This window comes from Tauraco erythrolophus, chromosome 1, assembly GCF_009769465.1.
Source record: "Tauraco erythrolophus isolate bTauEry1 chromosome 1, bTauEry1.pri, whole genome shotgun sequence".
NCBI lineage: Eukaryota > Metazoa > Chordata > Aves > Musophagiformes > Musophagidae > Tauraco > Tauraco erythrolophus.
In genome coordinates this window covers 609,723-634,419 of record NC_141465.1, presented here as the reverse complement: position 1 = coordinate 634,419, position 24,697 = coordinate 609,723, and the positions used below count along the sequence as shown (strand labels likewise).

Sequence of the window (24,697 nt, the reverse complement as noted above, 5' to 3'; positions counted from 1 at the left end):
CACGAGGGGCTGAAAGTCCAAGTCTGCGCCACGCTCTGATGACCTGAAAGGAGCCTGAAGCACTCTGTTACTCCAAGGAGGTGTTTAGCCCAAAGTCTAATTACTGAAGCCTAAATCTCTGTTGTCTCATGGGTGGTGATGGAATTTCACACAAGTGAATGGAGAGGAGCAATGAGACTTTGAAGGTCTGCACAAGGTCCTCAGAGCGGCCTGTTATTTTAACACGAGTTGAAAGCGGTGTGTGCTTTGAGCTCGCCACGATGGAGAGCCAGTTTTCCTCAGTTCAGACATTTTGAACTGCAGTGCCTCTGGGCTTTCATAGTTGTTTGTTGTATTTTTTTATCCTTTAATGTGCTGGAACATCCAGGGCCTGCGTTGGCCCAAAGCAGGCTCCGTCAAGAACGGCAGGAGAGGTTTGCAATTCAGTTTACTTTTGTCACCACCAAAGAAATCACCACAATTTCAGTTCATCTCAGTTGCAGCAGCTTCTGTTGTGACTTTCTGAAGGATTTGTGCCACAGGGAGTCCTTTTGTGCAGGCTCTTTTCATTCAGCGTCATCTCCTGGGCTGCCTTTCGTTACATCATCTCCTTGTCAAGGCCTGTGCCCAGCTGATGGTTGTAGATGTGAGGGACCATGCATAATTATCACTGATGAGCAGTTTTCTCAGCTAAAGTGAGGGGCTCATCATCCTCCAAGCCTGACTTGATTTGATTTGGTTTGAAACAGGAGACGTTTCTGTAGGAGCTGATGTAGAGATCACGCAAGCGTTGCGTACGCCGCGTTACAGCTGTCTGCACACAAGACAAAATCATGTCCAACAAACCTTCTCCTGCGACAACGTGGAGCTGGCCCAAGAGCACACCGTGTGTTTATGGCAGGAGAAGAAACCCTTGTGTTAAAGACAGCTTGGAGGGATGGGGAAGGGGATGTCATCTCTTACTTTTGGGAAAGCTCTCTTGGTGCTCTGGATATAGGTGGGAATGGAAATCAGAAATCCTGAATTGTAGGTTTTTGGAGCACTTATCCACATTAAAAAAAAAAAAAGAGTTGTTTTTTTACCATTAGATCTTGAACGTGGTTTGTGTCGGAGGATGGCTGAGGCAAGTTTCATCTCTCTCTGGCTGACTGCTCAGTTTGTGTTGCGGAAATCCGTAACAGCTAAATCTGTGTTGTTCTAGAATTGCCATTAATTCCAGTAATTCTTGTCATTTGAGGCAAACTTATAAAAAAGGTCCTTCTCTATAATTTACTAACCCTAAATAAAATTTCCTTTCATTCCTCACTTTTGTGCCACACGCACATGTTTTCCCACTTAACTCTATAGCCGTAACCACCCTTTTTGTGCTCCGTGAGCCGTGTCTCGAAGAACTGCACGGCTCTCTTGACAGTTCCCCCACCAACCCAGCGGCTTGGCGTGCGGTGGATTTTGGGGCTCGTTTGGGCCTTTTAAAGATTTTACCAGCAGATTTGTAATTTGATAATTGGCCAAGGGCTCTAGAGAGAAAACAGGCAGCTACACTCGGTGAAGACAGAAATGACTCTCATTCCCATGAAAAAGGGAAGTTTTCATTCCTAGAAATGGGGAAAGAACAAAGAAAGAGTCCAGCAGGTCACAAACTAGGTGTCCCTGCCCTCGCTTGGTGAGTAGACAAAGAAGAGGCATCAAAGCTGTTTAGTTTTCCAAGGTGGTGAAGAAGGAACTCAGAGGGGTAGTGGTGGCACAAGAAGGATGTGATGAAGAATCTTTCAGTCCTTCTGAAGGTTGTAGGTTTGAGATTTGGAGAACTAGGGATAGGAAGAGAGACCTTGAGCTGTCAGTTGTACTAGCAAGACAAAGGTTGTCATGATGTGTGGGAGCAGGAGTGACACCCGGTTTTGTGGTGTTTGGATACCTGGAGATGCAAGTAGGTGTTGAGTGGTGCTGCGGCGTGTGCTGCTTGAAGCAGGAAGGAATCCAGGCTTGGGCTAGGCCTGGCTCTTAAAGGACATGAGATCAGATGACTACAGTGTCACCTCCTGGCTTCAAAATCCATCAGTCAGATCACCTGGAATCTTCATCAAACCCTTCCTTGTTACCATCCCAGATACACCCCTTTGGGCAAGTATTTCCCTTTTGTTCTGCGACCAGAGGTGCAGTTCCTTACCAAAGGTGCAGTAACCTGCAACACAGGGAGTAAGTTTCTCAAGCCATGCCCAATGGAACAGGGTTTTACCTTTTTGTTCAAATTTGTTTTCCTGTGTGCAGGCCCTCACATTTATTTACTGTTACGGCCAAGGGTAGAACATTGCAAAACACTGGGAAGAGTTAATATCTCCAAGTGCTTTAGAAAATCCTTTTACATATGTGTACGTGTCTGTAGAGCCTTCACAAAAATCAGACCTTTCAGGAGTGACTTCGAGTACGTCTGCATGGACAGGCTCCTCTGCCTGTGCTCCACGCTGGCCAGACACATGCCAGCTCCCGGCCAGCTCCGTTTGGAAAGCTGGAGCGCTGCGTTAGCATGGCTCTGTGCCCACCTGGATATAAACTGCCTCTCAGGAGGGCTTATTAGCTTCGGTTCAGCACCAGGAGGAGAGCCATGAGCTGGAGCCCCTCTTTCCCACACCCTCAGGTGCTCGGACACGTGCCTGGCACATGGTGGGGATAATGACGTGTTGGACGTGTCAGAAGAGGGGCTGTGGCTCCTCCAGGAGACAGGTCAATGAGGCTGTGCACCTCTTTCTCTCAGGCATCTGGCCTTGGGGTGAAGTTCTGCTCACGTGTTGGGGGCAGAGGATGACTGGGCTGAGGCAGTGGGCCAGACACTGTCCTGGTGGGCTGAGTACAGCCTCCAGGCCAGAGGCTGACCATGCTGAACCTGCAGCCCCTCTCTATGGCCATGATAAACCAAACTGGCTTGTAGGCAGGAGTGGGCTGAGCTGTTCAATAAGTGTTGGCACTTGGAGAATAATAACAAAATGCAAGATCTTAAGACAAATCACCGTGTGGTTCCCATCCTCCTTAGAAAGCCAAGGCACAAGCTCTGAGGACCCTCAGCCACATCCGTTGCCAGCAAGACAGTGAATACCATGTTATCACTGTCTGAGCCCAACCACGCCAAGCGCTGGCGGCTGCCAGCGTGGTCGGACGACGGCAGCGGTCACGTTGCCAAACTACTCTAAAGCTCTTGCCTCTCGCTGTCCGCGAGACTCTGCCGTCGTGCGGGACGTGGCCCTCACGTTCAGATGTCCTGCACTGACTGCAGCCTCGGCTCCTGCGTGCTCTCCTGCTCTGCACTGAGCAGGAACCTCAGGGACTGAGGGATGGAAGGGAGTCACTGCAGGTGATGGATGCCTGGGAACATCAGCAAGGAAAGTTCTCCGTGGTTGAGCCCAAAGGGTGATTTATGCGCGTTTTTTGGAGAAAGGAGGTTGGGAGAAGTTGTGGCTCAACTGGTTAGTGTGCTGTCATTCGTAAGAGAGATCCCAGAAAATTTTCCATGCGCAATTGCTCCCTTGGCTGACACGGCTTCTGGCAGGTGTGTTTCTATCTATACGTTAGGAGTTCTCTACGTGACCTGCTCTATGCCGAAGAGGTCCCCATTGCCTTTCAGGCACCTTGGCATGCTGAGAGCTTCAAGAAAACTCTAGCCCCTCGTTTTAAGGCACATCATGCCCTGGGCTGGGTATGTTTGGGCTTGCAGTTTATCCTGAAATTGTCCTTAGCACAAGCTCGGGCTAGATGAAAGTGAAAGCAAGGATCTGTTTGGAACGTCCAGGCAGACAGCACCCTTACCAAGGCTTAGAAGGACACGTGATGGAGAAGAAAGACTGGTCATCAGCTACTTGAGATGAAATTTCGTTTTGATGGTTCTTATTTGTATCCAGATGAGAAGCTATAGTTTCTTCCCAAAACCTCGTGGGCAGGTATTTGACGCTGGCGCAGAGCCAGCATTTCTGTCTGGTGTCACAAGAGGGAATGCTGGCATGGGGAAGAAGGTTTGCCTTTACATCCCACCTCCCCACAGGGTTTCCCTGTCTTCCACCATGATTGCATTCTTTTTTCCACCTTCCCTCCTTACCAATTATTTCTTGCTTTTCAGTCCAGTTTGCAGGTTTTGATCTTTCTTGCACTAGGTTACTCCCCGCTCCCCTTCTTTGGAAATGCTCCTATCTCTTTGATAAGGTCAACTTAGTTATCACTTACATGCCCAGAGAGAGAGCAGGCTCCCTTCAGGAGGACACCAGAGCTTGGCTAAACCTTGGACATAACAGCAGGACACTGTGAGGACGGATGCTTTCATCTGCCATGCGGGTCAGGGTTCAGATACAAAGGAGAAGGTTTTGAAATTACAAACCTTGTATTTTATGCAAATGTGACTTGCTAACCACACGTATGTGGGACTGATGTACGCAGGGCCAGAAATTATCTTCTGGAGACTAGACACAATAATAATGAGTCACTTTGGAATCATCATAAGTTTGGAGGTGAGAGATACTGTGACATTACTGGTAAATGCTGTTGGTGCTGGCAATTATTCCCAGGGGCAGCAGTGGGTAGAGAAAAGGAACAGGGGAGAATTACTGGTGGATTCATTTTGTTCTTGCTTAAATGTGGTTTCACTTGACTTAAACCAGACCTAAGCATCGCTTTGTGTATCAGTTTAACTAGGTTGGTTTGTATCCATGCCTTCCATTCCAATGACTTACACATCTGTGTATCTGAGACTGCAGAATGGTGTGATGTACTTGCTGGGCTCGCTGCCATCTCCAGGGGTATTTGGCTGACTTCGCAACAGCTACGGTCCAAGTTATAACTTCACAAAAGTCCAGGTTGCCTTGGCCCATTCTTAGTGCTTTCAGCAAGGACGGAGCAGAAATATCGTTGAGTAGAGTAGAGCTGTTTGGCTTCTGAGGAGACTGAGCCGAGATGGGCCTTGCTTTCTATGGCTTCCCGTTCCACTTCGAGGTGTAAAGATTATTCTGCAGGTGATCAGGAACTTCAGGCTCCTGCGTTACGCTCTGGTGCAGCAGAAGCGTGGTGTGTCCTGTGCTTGGGGTTGGCATCCGCGGCAAAGCATTCCTGAAACAGGTATTAGGTCTGGCGTTCGCTCCCGTTGGTAGATCTCTCACCTTCTCGTCATTTTAAAGTTATGGAGAAAAAAAAAAATAATCTTTTTTTTTACTTTGTTTCCTAATTGCTGTGTTGTCACTTTAGGGTTTTCCTGTTGGCCTGCAAACAGGGATAGGTCAGAACAGAATCACTTCAGGCTCTCTTTGGGGGTAACCTGAAATGTGTTAGGCTTAGGCTGCCCAGGGAGGTGGTTGAGTCCCCATCCCTGGATGTGTTTAAGAACAGGGCGGATGATCTACTTAGGGACATGGTTTAATGGGGATTAGGGACGGTTGGACTGGATGATCTCTAAGGTCTTTTCCAACCTAGAAATCTATGAATCTATGAATGTGCAATTCTCAGTTTTGGAACCGTTAAACGACCTTCTCAGCTGCTAATCAGAGATCTCTACTTACTCTGTGGAGCTAAAGCCTCGGGTATGGGTGCGACTCAGTCCTAACTCAGCAGATGTTTACAGCCTGATGCTCGAGGTAACTGGTGAGCGTGCTCTTCTCCTGCATAGTTTTTAAAGGTTAACCGTGGGGTAAAGGAAGACTGAAAAGAAGACTTTGAGGTTAATCATTTATTCTACATATATTTTATTTCAAACAGATCGTTAAAAGCTCGTACCTATATGCACATGTATTTTTACTTATTCTCCAGACACTGTCAGCAAGTAAGTCACTGTCTGAAGTTTGCTCATGAAATATGTGGTGTAAAGAACCAAGTGTGGGATTACTGCGGGTTAAATACATCACACTTGGTGCTGGATTTGTTTCATGATTATGTGACCTCTTTATTTTGGGCTTTGATGGCCAGGTGATGATATCTGAACTCAGCTGCCTGCCCCCTCTGCCAGAGGTTACCCTCTTTGGCGCCGGGCTAGCAGGAAAACGTGTGTCTGTAGTTGTGAACCCCAGTTCAGTCTCACCTTTATCAGCAGTTTCAACTAAAACAGACTTTGCAATGGAAGTGCTTGTGTAGAGGCAGATGTTCCTGCAACAGAGAGACTGGGGGAAAAGCTGGAGGAGGTACCCTCTTAACTTACCTCAACAAAATGAGCCGGACGTTGTCCGAAAGAGACTTCAAATGAACCAGAGAAGCGTACCTTTTAAAATAAATACTAAATCAGAAATTCATACAAAAAGTCTTCATGGAGCAAAAACACTAGCAAGTTTGAGCATGCCAGTGTTGTCAAGAAGGGAAGCAAATAGAAAGCCCATGATGCCATTTGAAACCTCAGATTTTCCCATTAATTCTAATGGAGGTTTGGTTCAATGCTTCTCTTTTATGCTTCTGAGTGAATATCCAAAGGAGTCTGGCTCAGAAGTAAGCGTTCATCCCCATGGCTGGTGCTGGGGACGACCGCTTTGACTCAGCAACACAGCAGCATGGCTTTTCTTGATGCTGCCTGGGTCAGCTGCAGCCACTCCAGGCTGTGCTTACCCAAGGCTGTTTTTCTTCTTTTTTCTGGCTCTCGTTTCAAATTTTTTTAAATTAAAAAAGCCCAAATATTATTAACGTCTCAAAGCTATATTTTTCACTCCAATGCCCCGTTCTGTTTCATCCTACCTGTGTTAGAAAGAGTGGGATATCATAGAATCACAAAATAATTTGGGTTGGAAGGTACCTTTAAAGGTCATCTAGTCCAACCCCCCTGCCACGGACAGGGACATCTTCAACTAGATCACGTTGCTCCGAGTCCTGTCCAACCTGACCTTAAATGTTTCCAGGGATGGGGCATCTACCGCATTTCAGGACAACCTGTTCCAGTGCCTCACCACCCTCATAGTGAAGAATTTCTTCCTTAGATCTAGTCTAAACCTACCATCTTTTAGCCTGAAACCATTACCCCTTGTTCTCTTGCAGCAGCCCCTGCTAAAAAGTCTGTCTCCATCTTTCTTATAGGCCCCCTTTAGGCACTGGAAGGCTGCAATAAGGTCTCCCCGGAGCCTTCTCTTCTCCAGGATGAATAACCCCAATTCTCTCAGCCTGTCTCCATAGCAGAGAGATTTCATCTCTCTGATCATTTTCGTGGCCCTCCTCTGGACCTGCTCCAACAGGTCCACGTCTTTCCCATACTGAGATATAATCTCACATTCTCACCATCATGTACTGATATAGAACCCGTCTTTGTAGAGCATCTCTGAACAATTAGCATCACCTATTCTATTTCGTCAAGCAGCGCTGCATTCAGTTCCTCTCCCATTTTGCAGCAGGCCTAGATGGGTCTCAAAATCCTGCTTTTTTTTTTTTTTTTTCCACAAGATGACACAAGAGAAAGCTGTCCCTTAATTTGATCCTCAATCTCTGCCTTGGTTAAATTCCAGCTGCCCACCCTAATGCCCTCTTTCCCAGTCTCTTTGCCTCTCACCTGTCATCTTCTAGCCTGTCCAAAATGCTGCCTCACCAGTTGTCTTCATGGACAACTTGCTAGCAGAACCTTCCTCTGCTTCTACTTATCCCCTGGTCAGATCTCTTCACCAGCACCTCTTTGCTCCATTTACAAGGATCTTCAGAGTTAGTTGTCCTAATGCAGAAATGGACTCTCATGCAAGGGGAATCATTCGAACGGAAAAAAAGAAATATGTTTCACACCAGACAGCTGCCTTCCCTTAAGCACAGGACTGATATTCCTGGTTGGCCAAGGCAGCTTCCTCTAACTCAGACTCTTGCCTATAAATTATCTCCTCTCAAGCTCAAAATTGTGCCTCTTCATATCACTTACTGTCGGTGTGTTACCGTTCTTGGTGGTGTCGTGCAGTATTGTTTTCCCAGGTCAGAACACGTGAGCGCTCCTGCTGTGCAAAATAATCAGTTCTCTCATCGTGGCATAAATGATGTGTCATACCTTGATACTACCGACACGGATACGTGACCCACCGCTGACGGGTGGTCTCCCTGCAGACCAGGAGAAAGGAGATGAGATCTTTTTTTCTGTTTTTTTTTTTTTTTTTTAGAAAAAGAGTAGATAAACATGCCTGGAAATGGCAGATCTCTTGACCGGTGGAGCGGTGCTTCCTCACAGCTTTTCCCCGCTGCCCTGAGTTGCTCCGTGCAGCCGTGCTTCCCTCTCCTATTTTAAAAGGGAAGAAAACCTCCATTGAAAAACAAAATCATAACAAAAAAGCAGCAGGAAAGACCAAGGGGTGCTAGCAATAAAGTGAGGGCCCTTGCCAGGAAAAGCTAGGATTTCCCGTGGCCGTTTTACCACCCTTGTTTCTTTATTGGACTAAGCTGGTTTTTAACGAGATGGTCCCGTTCCGCAGATGCGGCCCCGGGCTCTGAACACCCTCCCGTCTGCTTTGTTTTGCAGGAGGCAGCACAGGCACCTCCCCGACCACCTCCAGCACGGGCACCCCGTCGCCCTCTGCTTCCTCTCACCTTCTCTCTCCGTCCTGCTCCCCTCCAGCCTTTCATCTGGCCCCCAACACTTTCAACGTCGGCTGCCGGGAGAGCCAGCTCTGCAACCTCAACCTCTCTGACTACCCGCCGTGCGCCAGGAGCAACATGGCTGCCCTGCAGAGCTACCCGGGGCTGGGCGACGGCGGCTACAACCGGCTGCAGAGCGGCACCGCTCCCGCCTCGCAGCCCTCCGAAACCTTCATGCCTCAGAGGACTCCATCCTTGATCTCAGGAATGCCGACTCCCTCCTCCCTGCCCAGCAACAGCAAGATGGAGGCGTACGGCGGCCAGCTGGGATCCTTCCCCAGCTCCCAGTTTCAGTATGTCATGCAAGCGGGCAACCCTGCCTCCACCTCCTCCTCTTCACACATGTTCGGTGGTGGCCACATGCAGCAGAGCTCCTACAACGCCTTCTCCCTCCACAATCCCTACAACCTCTATGGATACAATTTCCCCGCTTCCCCCAGGTTGGCGGCCAGCCCGGAGAAACTCACCACCTCCCAAAGCACTTTACTCTGCTCTTCCCCATCCGGCGGGGCCTTCGGAGAGAGGCAATACCTTTCCACAGGGATGGATCACGGGATGCACATGCTCAGCCCTCCCTCCGGTAACCAGCAGACGGCCAACGCCTGCGACAACAGGCAGTACGGTGCGGTTCAGGGCTCCTCCTCACAGATGTCCGTGCACATGGTCTAACAAGCCGTGCCTCTCCTCGGCATCGAAGGCAGCCGGACCTTCGTCGTTTCCGTGGGTAAACCCATCCCAACACCTTTGTGCCTTCAACCTTATAGTGGAACTAGTATTGAACTGATACACACGAACACGAGCCACCCAGGCGTGCGCCAGCGAACCTCGTGGAAAGCCTCGGCTGACAGCCGTCGCAGCTCCTTGCGGCCCGGGTCCTCCAGACCTGGCACGGAGCATCTGCTCTTTCTGGACATTGCGGAGACAAGGGCGAGACTTTAACAAGAAGCTGGGCAGAAGCTGGCTGTACCGTTTGTGCATGAACTCTGAGCTCGTGTGAGCTCCCGGCACGGAGGGAGCCGTGCCTCTGGGCTCTGTCCCCCGCCAAGGCTTTGCCCTCCGAAGCTGCGCTGCCCGTGGCTGTAAAGACCTCCTGCTTCCCAGGCCGTCCCTCACTGCTGGAGCAGCTCGGCCCGTTTCTGAAGCCAACGGTGGCCCGTGGCTCCTTCCCCCAGTGCAGCGCAGGAACGGCGCTGCTGGGCTGGAGCTTCTCCTGCCAAAGAGGGTTCTGCGTTTTCAGCATGGCTCTGCCCGCCCAGCGCTTTCTCTGCGAGGGTCGAGCTCACCAGCAGCCAGCCCGCGGACGGAGATGGGAGAGGAAGAAGAGTTTCGCCCCAGAAGTGAGGCTGAGACATCCGCAGGGACTGATCTTCCGAAAGGTGCGCGGGGGACAGGGGGCTCCGCTCCCGGTGACGTGACCCGGAGCGATGCCCCAAAGGGCACGGACGACAGCCTTTGTGGGGAGCGCGTGCCCTGGGCACCCAGCCCCGGGGGAGGACCCGCTCCGGACTGAGCTGGCAGGGAAGAGCCGGGAGGAAGGAGAGCCCTGCTCTGCGGGAGCAGCTGCCCTGCCTCACCTTGCATGCCAGAGTTTCCATAGAAAACCATTAACGTTTCAGTAACAGGTCGAGTATTTGCCAGCCTCCCGCCTGCCACACGATCTCTGTTTAACCAAATAGATCGTTGCCTTTTGGCATCTTTTCTTTTCTGTTTTATTTTTCCTTCTCTTTTTTTGGTTTTTTTTTTCCTTCAAATCCTTTAAAAATAAGAAAACAAGTGTAGCTTGGCGCAAGCCATGCATTTAAGTTGTGTGAAAATGCAAATACCAAGTAACAGAATACAGATATTATTGAGATTTGTTGTGAGGTGTTGTAGATAAATGTATTTATATGCCTAGTGAGGGATTCAATATAAAAGAGGGCAATAAAAATGGTATGTAAAATATGTATGAAGAAAAAGGTGTATAAAGATTTGCCCTATGCACGGAACTCTGTTTCTAAGTGCCAAGCACAGAATGCGCTAAATAAATCCTTGCAATTGTTCCCTCTGTGTTTTCCTCTGTCTGTCAGGCTGCCTGGTGGTCTTCTAGGGACAGACTTTTTCAAAATACTGTCACGCATGTTTGCACAACAGAGGAGGCGAAGGCACGGGGCTGAATCGTGAAGTCCAGGCAATATTGCAATACAAACAGAAATTGTGTCTTCTGAAGAAATTTTAAAAATCGAGTGCTTGGGATCTGTAAGGTGTGTGCCTTTGCAGGAGGTGTGTCTTACGGAGAGATGGGAGTTGTTATTTGGATTGTTAAAGTCTAATAAAAAGTTCCTCGGAATGATTTTTCACAGTTCATGTAGAAAATGATGCTTACGAACGGCAGTATAATTCGTTTCTGATTTTTAAATGTCGTTTTGGCGTGTGTGTCAGCTTTGCGTTTGCATTTCATTTCTGATACGAGATGGAGACATTACCACCGAAGGCGGCGGGGAAGCTGCAGCCTCTCCAAACCAGGCTGTAAGTTATGGCTGCAGAGTTTACAGCTTGCTTTGTGTCAATAAATTATTTTTTTTTTCTGAATTGAAAAAGCACCAGGAAGGTAGAAAGACCTCGAAAGATAAATTTTGAAAGCATTTCTTAATTTTTGTTTTTACAGGGGCAAGTAATTATACCGATGCCATTCCCAGTTTGTTGTGCCTGTCTGGCACGACTGAAAAAAACAACTTTGAGAGGTCTATGAGCCTTTTATTCACATTATTATTATTCACACTGCTTTATACTTATTGACACCAAATGCCATCACAGTTGTGTCGCCTGTGCGCTGCGTTTGGCTCAGCCTTTCAGCTGTTTCTTACAGGCTTTTCTAAAGCTGACTTTTACAGTTTGGTTTCTCCCACAAGCGCTGCTGTGTTATTGCTCAAACCTTCTCCAAGTGGCTGCCAAGTTTATTGATTTTGAACCAGCTTCAGGAATGAGTTGGTCTCCAACGTTAATGCTTTTCCGTGATCAAAGTATGTAATAAGCAACACCAGCACGTGATGAGCGAGCTGCTCATCACTCCTTCCTCAAGTGCCTTCCTAACTCCATCGGATTCGCTGCCTAATGAATTTGTTCCTGTAAAATTTCCTCATACATGTGGATGGTGCAGCCCTTTGAATACCGGAGAAAGAAATCACACTGCTCAAGAGCAAGGTGTGTGCAAAAGCAAGCTCTTTCTCATTTATTCTGTTTTATTCTTTGTCAGTGAGTCTGCTTTCCAGCTAATAAGAAAATATCGTTTAACAAAATCTAAATCCTTTTCAGTACCAAAATGTATGTTTCTAATCTTGATGAAAACAAACAAACAAAAAAGAACTTAATCAAAAATTAGAACTTAATCAAAAATTTAAACTGAAGAGGGCAGATTTAGATTAGATATAAGAAAGAAATTTTTCACTCTGAGGGTGGTGAGGCAGTGGAACAGGTTGCCCAGAGAAGTTGTAGATGCCCCATCCCTGGAAGTGTTCCAGGCCAGGCTGGATGAGGCTTTGGGCAACCTGGTGTAGTGGAGGGTGTCCCTGCCCATGGCAGGGGGTTGGAACTAGATGATCTTTAAGGTCCCTTCCAACCCAAACCATTCTATGATTCTATGATTCTAAAAATTACCCCTGGAAACAGTCACTGAAGAACGCAAAAGACAGATGTAGGACACAACTTTCAGGATTAGCCTGAAGAACTGGACTCCCAGTTTCCATGCGTTTTAGCAGGAGTCTGTGGGGAAGAGCTTTGGAATTGTCACCCCCGACTCCTCAGCAGGATGATCCTTCAAGTCACTGAGCACCCTGTCGCCGACCCAACCGCGCTCCTCAGCATACTGAGATAATGTTACTCCATCCAGTTGCCTTCGGTGTTAAACTTACTGACCTTAGAGTGAGCGTTTTGGGACCATATTTATAGACATTTATTTAGCTCTCATTTATTTAGCACATACATAAAACAAGGGAGCTTAAATAGCTAGCTGGTTATTCCTTCATCTTAGCATGTGTTAAGTGTTTTGTTGATTTAGGATCAGAATATTCAACATCAAGACTGACAAAAAACAGGAAAAAACCCTGAGAGAGGCTTTCCTGCCCCAAGATGTAAAGCGGTGAGTACACAAATGTGATGGGTGTGGAAGTTGCGCTGAGTCTGGGAGGGTTAAAAACAAGCTGGGAGAGAAATGGGGAAAAAGTAGTCAACTACCTCCTTGGTTGTCACTGTCCAAAGCAGCAGTAGAGCGGTGTTTGGAGGGCAGGATCAAAAATAACGAGGCTGAAGCACGCTGGAATGATTTACTTGGTGTTCAGTGAGGTGCTCGGGGTGGAATCCTGCCGGGATCGCACTCCCTGAGCAGACTGCTCAAGGCGTTGGCACCTCCCCAGGAGCACGAGGCGGGTGGTGGACCCAGGGATGACAGAGATATCTCTTCCCCCCCACCACCTCCGTAGGGTCACAAGGTTCTGAGCGATTTGCCCCTTTCTGAGGCTTCCCAGGAACGAGGCGATGGCAGTGGGCAATGGGAGAGATGCCCCGGGGCCAGTCTGGGGGATCTGTGTGGGACCAGCCCGGGTTGCAGTATGCAGAGCAGCCACCCCTGGAAGACTCCCTTTCCTTGGAGGACTGCTCTGACCACAGGACTTGAGAGCCCTCCTGGCATGGTCACGCTCTCGTCCAGGAGCCTTTTGATTGCTCATTTGCAAAGCATGTGTGCGTGGGGCACAGAGGGGGCACTTGGGTGGTTCCCTTGATGATGATGAGGAACCAAGGTGGTTCCCCCTTCCTTCCTTCCCTACTTCACCACGAACATTTGAACCCCTTGGCCAACTTTAATCGGCTTTGATGGCATAGTCACAGTTGCAAAGAGGTAAGTTCTCACGTTTCTTTAGAAGAGACAGAGGAGGAGGACAGGGCCCTTACTCATTTTCCCAGGCCACCCTGTGACATCTCCTCATTCAATGAAGCCACACAAGGAACAGGTATCCTGCATGCACAACCCCCCACCCCAAGTTTCTTCTGGCATATTCATGTTATTAGACACCAGAGGATCTACCAAGACCTGCAGAAACCAACAGATCTTTGCTCCACCACTCCTGGGCTGACTAATTTTCTATTAGCCCGTGCAAGTTTCTGGCTTCCAGTCCAGGAGAAGAGAAGGCTCTCCATCTCCCAGTTAGATCCTGCAAATTTAAAAAATGAAACATCAGGCACCTCTTTGAAGTGCCTTTTTTTAAAAGCCTGATCCAAATGTCAGAAAAGGTAGCAGAAATCTTGATGCTTGAAGATCCCTCATCTTGCAGCACAGGCTGTTGCAAATGCCAACCCGGCAACTTGTTACACAAACGAAAAGGATGGGGCAAAAATTATCAGAGCGGGTTTGTCAGCTTGGCAAAGGTCATTTGGCTTTGTTCCTTAACCCACTGACGGGGACAGGACATAAATATTCCTGTGACCACAGTCAGTGCAGCTCGGCAAAGCCAAGACATTGCGCTCCAGTACGACATAGTGTTCCTGGGGGGAGCGTAAGCGCACGCATATTTTAAACGTAAGTTTAGCACAGAGTGCTAAAATAAAATGCTCGGGGCACAAAGGCAAAGGAAAATCAAGGTACATAGCGTGTGACATTATGTTAAATACAGTACAGCAAAATTACAGCAGGGTGCTACGTTCAGCTCTGGAGTCCCCAACACAAGAAGGACATGGAGCTGCTGGAGCGGGGCCAGAGGAGGTCACGGAGATGATGGGAGGGCTGGAGCACCTCTGCTATGGAGACAGGCTGGGAGAGTTGGGGCTGTTCAGCCTGGAGAAGAGAAGGCTCCGGGGAGACCTTCCAGCACCTTCCAGTGCCTAAAGGGGCTACAGGAAAGCTGGAGAGGGGCTTTGGACAAGGGTGTGGAGTGACAGGACACGGGGCAATGGCTTTGAACTGAAAGAGGGCAGATTTTTATTAGATATAAGGAAGAAATTCTTCCCTCTGAGAGTGGTGAGGCACTGGCACAGGTTGCCCAGAGAAGCTGTGGCTGCCCCATCGCTGGAAGTGTCCAAGGCCAGGTTGGATGAGGCTTTGGGCAACCTGGTGTAGTGGAGGGTGTCCCTGCTCATGGCAGGGGGTTTGGAATGAGAAGATCTTTGAGGTCCCTTCCAGCCCAAACCGTTCTGTGATTCCGTGATCCACCAGTGTGGCTGATTTATTGTGTATCGAGTGAAACTTCACTGATGTAGGGAAGGGCTGAGAGTCGTTTGCCATTAAAAAAAAAAAAGAAGTGTTCAGACTTTTTTCCCCAATACCACCAGGTGCATTGACCCAGAGCGCACATCCCGTGTTGGATGAGCACTAGCAGATGGGTTTTGCTGGGTGTTGCTTGTGGGGCATCGTTCTAAACCAAACGGCGACGACATGAACGTGCAGCCGAGGGCCGGGCGGAGGAACACGCTGCAGATGCGCTGGAAATGCAGCTATAAAAGCAGTGACAGAACGTGGGGAGGAGGGTGCTGGTGTGGCCCAGGGGGAATTTGCTATAATAAACCAGTTCCCACCCAAGGGACATTTTTCTTCTGTAGAGAACCAGTTTGCAGCGCCGGGTGTTCAGGCCAAGTCTGGGAGGGGTTTGTGCAGCCGGCTCCTGCTCCTGACCCACACAGCTCCTGCTGGAAAAGCAGCTCACTCAGTTTTTTGACTTCTCCTTCTAATTAGTCTGTAACTGCTATCTAGGAAACTGTGTCAAATCCAACTGGAATCTCTGGAACACTTTTCAAGGGTTGTTTTTCCATGGTAGCAACTCTGGCTTGTTACCCCAGAAGAGTAACACGACCACAAAGAGCAGGAGCCGTGTGCGGCGCACACCTCTTTAAACATCAGCTCCTTTCCACGACTAAAATCTCCAAGAATTGTCACCCGTCGGAATGGAGGGCTGGACTGGGAAGGAGTGGTTCACACGGCTGAGCGCTGTCGCCCAGCGATGAGCGCGGCTTCTGCGCTGGATAGTGGTCGGCATCGGCAGAGCCATAAACCTCCGCAAATCGAACCCTAAATAAATTAGGGTTGATTGTGCAGTATCTCTCTGGAGCACTGAGCTCGTGGGGTTTTTTGTGACTCAACGTGGAACTCGTGCTGTGGGGGAGAAGGATTAGGAGCCTGTATAGTTTTACACTGGTCAAAGTTCCTACAGATGCTGTTCTTCTTCCAGTATGTTCTAAATTTGTTGAGCATTTTGGAAGCTCTGGCATTCGACTGGATAATGCCCTTCTCTGCTGAGATAGGGTGACTTCTGCGGGCTCCTCTTGGATGCTTTCATGAGCAGTCCTGGCCGTGTCTCCCCTTGGGCATCCGGCACCGTACGCCCCTCCGGACACTGTTTTCCGGCAGGTTGGATGCAGCAGTACTGCAGAGATGCAGAGCTGGCCCAACCGGGACCGTGAGCGGGAGCATCAGCCCTTCTCTTGGGATGGCAGGGAGGGTGATGCTGGTTCAGCCAAAAAGAGAGGCTGCCTGTGGGCATCCCCAGGGAAGGTGCCTGAGCCTGGGAAAGGCTTTTCCCTCCAGACTACACAGGTGACAGCCCTGGGGGCACACTGCAGTGCCCACCGCCTTCCCAGTGCTTCCTTTGGAACAACCGGGGGTGCCCAGTGGTTGGCGGGCGGGGAGACATGGCCTGGAGTTCCTCTCCTACCTGAGATAGTTTAAAACGTTTCTATTAATGTCCAAGTAGGTAACTGCACATCATTGCAGTTGCATTTTACACTGGTGTAACTGGCCTGGAAGCAGGCACAAAGAAGAACTGCAGTCAGTTTGAGATGTTAGGAGTTAACATCTGAGCTGTCTGTCTCTCTAAGAGGGCACTTGGGAAGCATTTTTCATCACTGCAATGATCTGGGAAGGAAACAGTCTGATTCAAAGAACTTCTAGAGTAAAAAACCTGTTTAATAGTGATTCCTGCTTTATCATACTTGTTTTCTGTCGAAAAATGAAGACCTTGGCTCCCATCTACTCATGCACAAATCCAAATTGGGGAGCTAAATAATTCTGGGGTCTGTGTTTTCCACCACACAGGACATGGTGGGCAGCTTCTGCAATGGCATAGGAGATATGTAAGGCTGGAAACATCTGCCTAATGTGACCATAGTTCAAAGTGTCAACTAAGGCTTATAAATAGTAAAAAGTGAAAGGGGGAGAGAGGAGGAGCAAGGCTTAGCTGTCATATGGCCTTAGTCCTTCACCTTCTCCTTTCTGCTGTCCAGGTCATGTTCACATTGTGAGTATGTGAGTGTGCTGATACCTGATGTGAAGGCACCTGCTGATGCCCATCTCTTCCAGGTCTAAGATGGTAGACCATTCAGCGTTCATTGTATCAACATCAATGAACCATATCTATGAAATGGGGCACAGCCACGTACAAATCAACACGACCCATGTTCAGGGCAGTTTGACACCCCTTGGCACCGAGTTTCAGCAGTGATTCACTTTTCATCGTGTACAACATGTTGTGAAGAGAAGCTGCCAAAGAAAAGGGAAATTCAAGGGGAATATCAAGCTTGACAAGCTGAGCTGAGCTGTGGAGCAGAGTCACAGCTCTGAAGCTTGGGAAAGTACCGCAGGAGCAGTCCCGGGTGGGCTGTGGACTGGATGCCCAGCGCTAATGGTATTTTCCATTTCTAAGTCCAACAGTTCTACAACAGAAGGAGCGTCATACAGCGTCCATGAGTTTGCCCCTCAAGGCAAGTGGGGAATTCACAATTTCAATTGAGCTTGAATCCAAACCTAAAAAAATTCTCTAGGTTCATCCATCCGTAATATCTATGTTTTTCTCTCCCTTCAGCTGTTGCCACAATCGTGCCACTGGGGTTTTCTCTAACGCAGTTCCCCAGTACTTTTATCCATGTTTCCCAGAATGCTAACAGCTGCAATATAATGAGATTATTTATGATTTCTAAATATCATCTTCTAATGCATCTCCCAGGCCAGCAAAGCAGCAGCCCAGCAAATCTCACTGAACCAGAGCTGCCTGTAAGAATCCCAAAGTGTCCAATCATCATTTCCTTTTCCTGGCTTCCCTGGCTTCTCATTGCACTTTTTCAGATTTCCTCATGGATTTTTTTTTTTTTTTTTTTACCCCTACAGCAATAACAGAAAGAAAAATAAATGTTATTGGCTGCTGATGTCAGTCCCTGAAGAGGCATCGCAGCAGGAGCCTCTCTCTTCTAGGACTCTTTTGGTGGTGTGCAGAGGAAAGAACACAAGTTCTGTCCTTGAGGTTGTCTGCAGATGCAGACACGGTGTCCCCTGACCCAGCAGCCATTGGAAGGGTCAGCAGTGACATGGACGGATGCCCTTCCCCAACCTTCTGGTCTGGTCTCAACAACTGGCATTTCCTCCATTCCTGCATTTTACTCACCCGCTCCCAGCCCTGCCCTTGGTCGGGTGAGCACATTTCTAAGGATGCACGTGCAGACGGAGTCTCCTTCAGAGTGAGAATGAGTTGACCACTTTTCAGCAAAGTTGTTGGGCGTTTATGTCTAAATAGAGGCTTTCATACAGCAACAAAACGTAATTTCAGATTTTGCATTAAATTCGATTTTATATTGGTTGATTTTTAAGAGATCTGCTGCTTTATATTGCCAGAAAAATACCTACAACCTCCGCTTTGATGTAGTGCTTGAAAATTTATCCTCTGCTTTCCATGGCCAAGGTAGTCAGAGAGTAAGTAGGTAGTCCCTGTAGCTCCTTTGCTGGTCAAGGCAGTGTAGCCCCATTTTACAGACAGTGAACTGAACAGAAGACTTGCCCTTGGCCTTGCGTACCCCACACCCAGCTCTGCTCCATCTGTTGCAAAAATATAATCCCCAGTAGAAGCAAGGACAAAGTCTCCATCTTTGCCAGTTTGGGTACTGCATTATAGGTAACGTTGCTCGATTCATACTTCCACCATTTCAGTCAGATGGGAGGAAGAGCCTGCCACGTGATGACTGACACCACCAAGCACAGGGAGTCTCAGCGGTGTTTCTCACGTCGCTGTTGCAACATCGCCCAGACGTGCACGCTGAATCATGGAATGGGTTGGGTTGGATGGGACCACAAAGATCATCCAGTTCCACCCCCCTGCCATGGGCAGGGACACCCTCCACTACACCAGGTTGCCCAAAGCCTCATCCAACCTGGCCTGGAACACTTCCAGGGATGGGGCAGCCACAGCTTCTCTGGGCAACCTGTGCCAGTGCCTCACCACCCTCAGAGTGAAAAATGTCTTCCTTAGATCTAATCTAAATCTCTCCTCTTTCAGTTTAAAGCTGTAATGGGACCAAGCTCAGTATTTTACCAGCAACCCATGGTAAGGCGGTGGTGAAAGAGCTTCCAGCTGATCTTCGAAGACTCTGGGTTGCAGAGGCAGGAAACTTGAGCGTTTGCCTGCTGCTCCAGTTCTGCTGCTGGCCAGTGGAAATCTCCTGGGTGCAATTGCCAGCTCCTTACCAGCACGCAGAGCTGAGAAGTGTGCCCTTGGAAACGCAGTGCTTGGGCCGACGGTGCTCTTCAGCTGGGTTTTACTCCCTCTCCGCGCGCGGCTCAACACAGCGCCGTGCCAGCAGCCTTGTGTAGTGCACGGAGAAAAAGAGACAGTTGTCCAAACAATATGGTGTGGAGGGCTGGGGAAAAGGCATGTTGGAAATGTAAGGACATTTACGTTAAGGGAAGGTGTGAGAGCTGTAGGAAGAGCCAAATTACAAAAAAAGTGAGTGTTTCGAGCAGCCAAATTAAACAAGACGCCACGGGGGCCTACTGTGCCTCCCAGGCGTTTCATGAGCCCACACCCAGAGTTCAGGGGGTGCTGGGGGGGGGAACCATGTGTCCCTCCAGGTCTTATTTGACTTGGCCATGAGTAAAGAACTTTAACTCTTCTGTGACTTTCCTGTTTCTACACCACTCACATCTTCCCAATTTTTCCTTTATTTCTGGGTGCTTTTTGTTGGGTGAGTTTTAAATCCTTTTGAAGGCAAGTAATTTCTTTCTATTTAGAAAAATAATCAGTGGAGGCAAAGCGTAAAGTCATTTTGGTCATAGTATCTTGGAGGAAAATAGATACAGTATTTTGGAAAGAATTTGAAATGAAAACACAAAGCCTGATGGGATTTAAATGCAGAAAAACCAAAAATTCAGTCTCACCCCCTCTTTTCCCTCCCCCTATTCATGAGGTCACCATTTCTCGTCTCACAGGCTATGGCATCTTGCCGGGATCTGAAGGCAGCCACCAGAAAAAGCGTTCTTGCTCCTGCGAGCACAAAGCAGGATCAAACTGGCCAAGAGAAAATAATCAGAGTGGTTTCTTGGAGCTACAAAGAGAGAAACTTTGTAGAAGCAGCAAGAAAAAAACGCCCAGAAAATGCAGGCAACCTTTCTTATCCCCTCAAAAATTCGATGCTTGAGCACTTGAGAAAAAGGAGACCAGATGAAGAGGTCTCTGAAGAGGGAGGGCTGACATCGTTGATGTCTTGGCTCTACTCCTGCTTCTGTGGCAAACAGCTTTTCTCACAGCATTACTCGTTCTGCCTCTGCTCAGACCTCAGGAGATGGACCTTTGTTCAGCCCCGGTGTGAGCAGCACCTGAGCTTTGCGTCCCACGTAGCTCTCAGCCCACCTGGAGAGAACGTTCTCACTCTCTGACACTGCATCGAGCTTGTTCAGCTATAGATAATTCACCCTCTTCTAGTAAACTGTGACCCATTTGGGCCAAATCGATAGCGAGAGGGGAGTAGGGACTGTTAATGTCCTTCTTGCCCTGCAGGTATCTCTGCTGAAAGATCCTGCAAACTCAAAGGGCCTCCAGGCCGTACCGGTGGCTCCTGCTTGATCTGTTACCACTCATGGGACAACAGTGGCAGATTGAGTGCGCTAACTCTTGGCAAAGTCAGACTGCAGCACGATTATTTTCAGTGTACATTTCTGGGTGTTTGGTTGCTACTTAAGTCCAATATGGACTTGAGTTGAAGATCCAGTTTGGAAACGCATCCTCATGACAATTTCCCCGATGTAAGAAGGAAGGAGAACTTAATACAAAGAGAAATTTGCCCCCCTTAGAGAGAAAGATTTATTTGGTGAATTTTGGCTCTGGATCTGAATTGTCTCCAAGGAAAACTGATGGCATTGAGGGCATGAGTCAGTTTGGCTAGATGAGATAGGCCTCTGAAATAGGAGAAAGTCTTAAACATGTGCTCAGCATCAAGCACATTCCTAATACTCTGTCCACATTGATATGGATGTCCGTATGCCAAAGCCTGCAGTCAAAGTCTTCAGTAGAAGCACATCTGCTGCCCATGGGCATGAGTCAGCTACCAGCGAGGAGCACAGCTCCATCTGTACACCCACAAAGCTCTCTCCAAAAGTCACCGTTTGATGATTACCATCGTGTTGACTTTTCTGCTCAGGATGAGATGAGCTCGAGCTGTACCTGGCAAGACTTCCAGCCTACCGTTGGTGTCAGTCACATAATTCTGTATAGCGGTAGGAGAGTCTCTTAATTTTCCTTCCAGTCTGAAAGCCTCCACCAGCCATGTTCTTCTCAGCTCCTAAAGAGCAAGCAGGTGTGTATTTCTGTGCGATGCCATGCAGCACTTTGGCGGCGTGATGCTGTCCCATACACCTCCTGGACTGCACACTGGGATTTTACCTAGGTCTGCAGTTGTCCCTAGTATCTCCAAAAGCCAATCTTCTGGTCTTTAGTCTTTTCTCATCCTCTACTGTTACTTTTCTCCTGGATCAGATGGAGCTCCCCAGACCTGTAGCAATAGTATTCTCCTTACACCGCTTGTGGGAACGCGGGGATGAGCGCAGAGTGTCTGGCTCTGACACTGACAGATCTCACACTGCTCCCAGGGAGATGCCCAATGTTACAAAGATGAACCATATGGGCAGCCCCAGCACTTGAGGCCATTAATAGGAATTTTTAAGCAACTGTGATTGATGGGGCAGCTCTTACAAGTCTGAGATCAATGAAAATGCAACTTGATCTTTTGAACTCAACTCCTTAATTTTTTTGTTCCTTTTTCTGCAGAGAATCCCATAAAACCATTTCTGTGCAGACAAAAGCTGTCTGGGACACTTCATGTGAATTTGTCATGCATTTTCCTTCTGCTTTCCCCTCTGGCCCGTTTGCAGCTTCACGTGCCGTTTGGTTTCGAGTCTTTCTCTGTGATCTGTACGGGCACTTCAAGATCAGCTCTTTCTACACTTGTAATTGGCCATTGTCTTGAAGGTATTTTTTTTTACACTCATTATTTTTCATTTGTTTTCAATTTAATTAATTTACGCCTCGTTATAACCTGAGCACCGGGGGAAAAAAAAATGGTAGGAAAAAAGAAAAACAAAAGTCAGCGAGGACAGAGGAAAGGCTGAAGAACCTTCAGGAGAAAGCAGGGGGCCCAAGAAAAGAACAAGAGAGAGGATGTAACATCTAATCATGTCTAACGAGGCTTGAATTATCCAGTATGGATATTGATAATATTGATGTTGATATAACGGGAGACGGGGAAAAGCAGAGAGACAAACAGCAACTCTCCCCATTCCAGGAAGGGGAAGAGCAGGAAATGGGGCCCATGGTTTTTGTGGGATTGGCAGCTGTATTTTGAACTTCAGACAACCACGTACGAGTCAAGAGCGGGGAAAAACGTCCCTTTGGGCTCAAGAAATGGATGAAAGCAACGAAAGCCACGTGTTTGGTTACACGATGCTTAAGCCAATGTCAGTGCAGAGGGGGTTTGCAGGAGAAGTTCCAGAGGTGGTTCTGACTCTTGGAATTGTAGTGCCTGGGGTGGGATACCTTCCCTTCCCTTAACGAGCCGTGGCCTCAAACGACTCAGTGCGTGGCTCAAGGTAGATAAGTTTTAGCAGAGTTTTGGGGCAGGTTGCACATACGGGGCTTCCAGGAAGGGTGAGGATCTGGTCCCAGAAAACCCAGTTTGAACGCGTTTTGCAGAGTACACCAAGCCTTACAGGAGCAACACTCTACTAAAAGCCAGGAGGACTTTTTCGCCACCCCTTCCTGCTTGACTGCTGGGCATAAGGCTGGGGACATCTACCAGCTGGTTATGGCAAATGGCAACCAACGCGAGTGCTGGTGGTGGAGGAGGCAATGCAGTCCCCTGGAGCTGCACCGCACTTCTGAAACACCGCGAATAGCCATTCCTGCCTTTATTTGGGGCTGTGGGTGCAAGGCTCAGCTAAGAGAGAAACAGAGACATGGAATGAACTGGTTGAGGACAGGGCAAGCCTAGGAGCTGGGGTTATTCAGTTTGTCTCAGTTGGAGGCTTGGCCCACCCTGGCTCATGCTGCTTCCCTGCTCCTGGCCATGACTGTCAAGGAGAAAAATCTGGGTTCAGATCGCGCAGCCAACTGGGAAGAAGATTGCTGAGGGCATTGATGGCATTGGGAGCACCCAACTCTTCATCACCTTCCAAAGACACAAATAAAACCGAAGCTGTTCCCAGGACCCAGAGACACAACTCAGCTCTGGACAGCTGGTCACCAAAGTAATCTGTGAACTGGCACAGGCAGGCTTTCGTTACAGCTCTGTGTCTCTTTTGCTAGGGAGGAGTCAAACCTTTCCTCTGAACAACAACTGGGATTCTCCCTTACATTATCCGATTTCCAAAACTAGTCCCTCCGGGACATGGTCCTGGACAGGCAGAAGGAAGGGTGGCTACAGCTGCAGGGTAGGAACGATGGGTCCAGCACACTCCTCTGGAGCTCCCACGCTCTTCTGGGAGAAGAGTAACCAGCTGCTAGAGCAATGGAAAGTGCTCGTGCCCTCTCCAGACCTCAAGCACTCGAGATGTTGAAGCACTTTAATACTTTTAAGGCAGAGAACCCAGTTGCAGTGGTACACAGCGTGGAGACTTCTATCTTCAAACAAGCCCTTCAGTGGTGTCACACAGACTGTCTATAATGTGGATGACTTCCAGGGTCTCACCAGGATCTTCTAGAGAACCCACATCTGCGACAACGTAGTGTCCCCAGAGATGCACTCCCACTAGATGGGTTCTTCCATTAAAAGCCTTAACAAGGCTCCCTCATTAAAAATATTACACTCCTTAGCTGATGGTAACGACTCAGACATGCTTAAGCTCCAGGGTGTGCCAGTGACAACGCTGCTGACCTGAGTGGTTTGGACTTTACAGTCTTTTCTTTGTAACTAATACATGTGATTAAGATTTTCCTTAAAAATGGCCAGCGGAGCAGTGAGACACACCGGGCTGGCAGCGGTAGAAGTTGGAACGGTGTCCCCACAGAGCAGATGTAGGCTGACAAAAGACCGGGCCAGCTTCTCACACCCACACAGGTCTCTGGCCACACCGCTTGGCCTCACGACCAACCTAGAGTGACAGCTTCGAGCAGCTCGCGGCGAGCTCGGTCGCCACAACTTTCTCAGATGCTGTCTGCAACTCCCGAGGCTGCCAAAAGCCAGGAGAAGGTGGCCGGGTAGCGTCGCTGCATGCTGGTGAGGCTCATCTCTTGCGAGCACCTATCAACTGGAAGCCCTTTCATCGCCGTCTCCCCGCTTCTCTAGGTCAACCACAGCACAGGGTTGAGCCTTAGTAAGAGACCCAAAACAGCCATCCGTTGGCCCAACCCACCTCCCTTTGCAGACAGTTTGCCTCAGTTGGGCACCCCTTGAGCCAGGGAGCGTTCGCTTCATCGACACAGCAGCCTGGTCTTACAGAGCTTCTGCGACTGGTCATAATTTAGCTTTTCCCCACTGTAAGCATCAGGGAAGGGCTGAATGGTTGCAGGGAAGGTCCTTTCAGCCTTGCTCTCTCTGAGCCTCTGCTTTTTTCTTTCTTTCCTATCTTCTATTCCATTTAAAGACTTCCTTTAAAATGACACTGACGCTCCTACTGACAGTCACTGCTCTGGAGCTCGGTCAGCCTTGTTGATCCCTGCTGCAAGTGACAACCCTTCTCACTGTCTTTTATGTATCAGCTTAACAGCCTGATAACAACTGGGCAGGACTGGGTATTCCTGGCACTCTGCGTGTACGCCGTGCAAGGCTTGTGCTACGGCACGAGCTGCGTCCTGCCGTCTCTTGCTCCTGAGCTGTCACCTTCTGATTGCTTGAAAATGACTCATGATGTTCATATGGTCCAAATTAGGTCTAAGGCTGAACACTCGTGGTGCTGTAGATT

The 24,697-nt window shown here is 48.7% G+C and overlaps 1 protein-coding gene across 1 annotated transcript in view; it reads left to right on the top strand.

Annotated features, from left to right (window-relative positions):
- Positions 1–9,195, top strand: part of TBX15 (T-box transcription factor 15) — an 89,366-nt gene extending 80,171 nt beyond the window's left edge. Inside the window, exon 8 of the mRNA XM_086608362.1 lies at positions 8,411–9,195. Coding sequence (XP_086464488.1) covers positions 8,411–9,195 — 785 coding nt within the window. The remainder of the gene's footprint in view (positions 1–8,410) is intronic.
- The last annotated feature ends 15,502 nt before the right edge of the window (positions 9,196–24,697 follow it).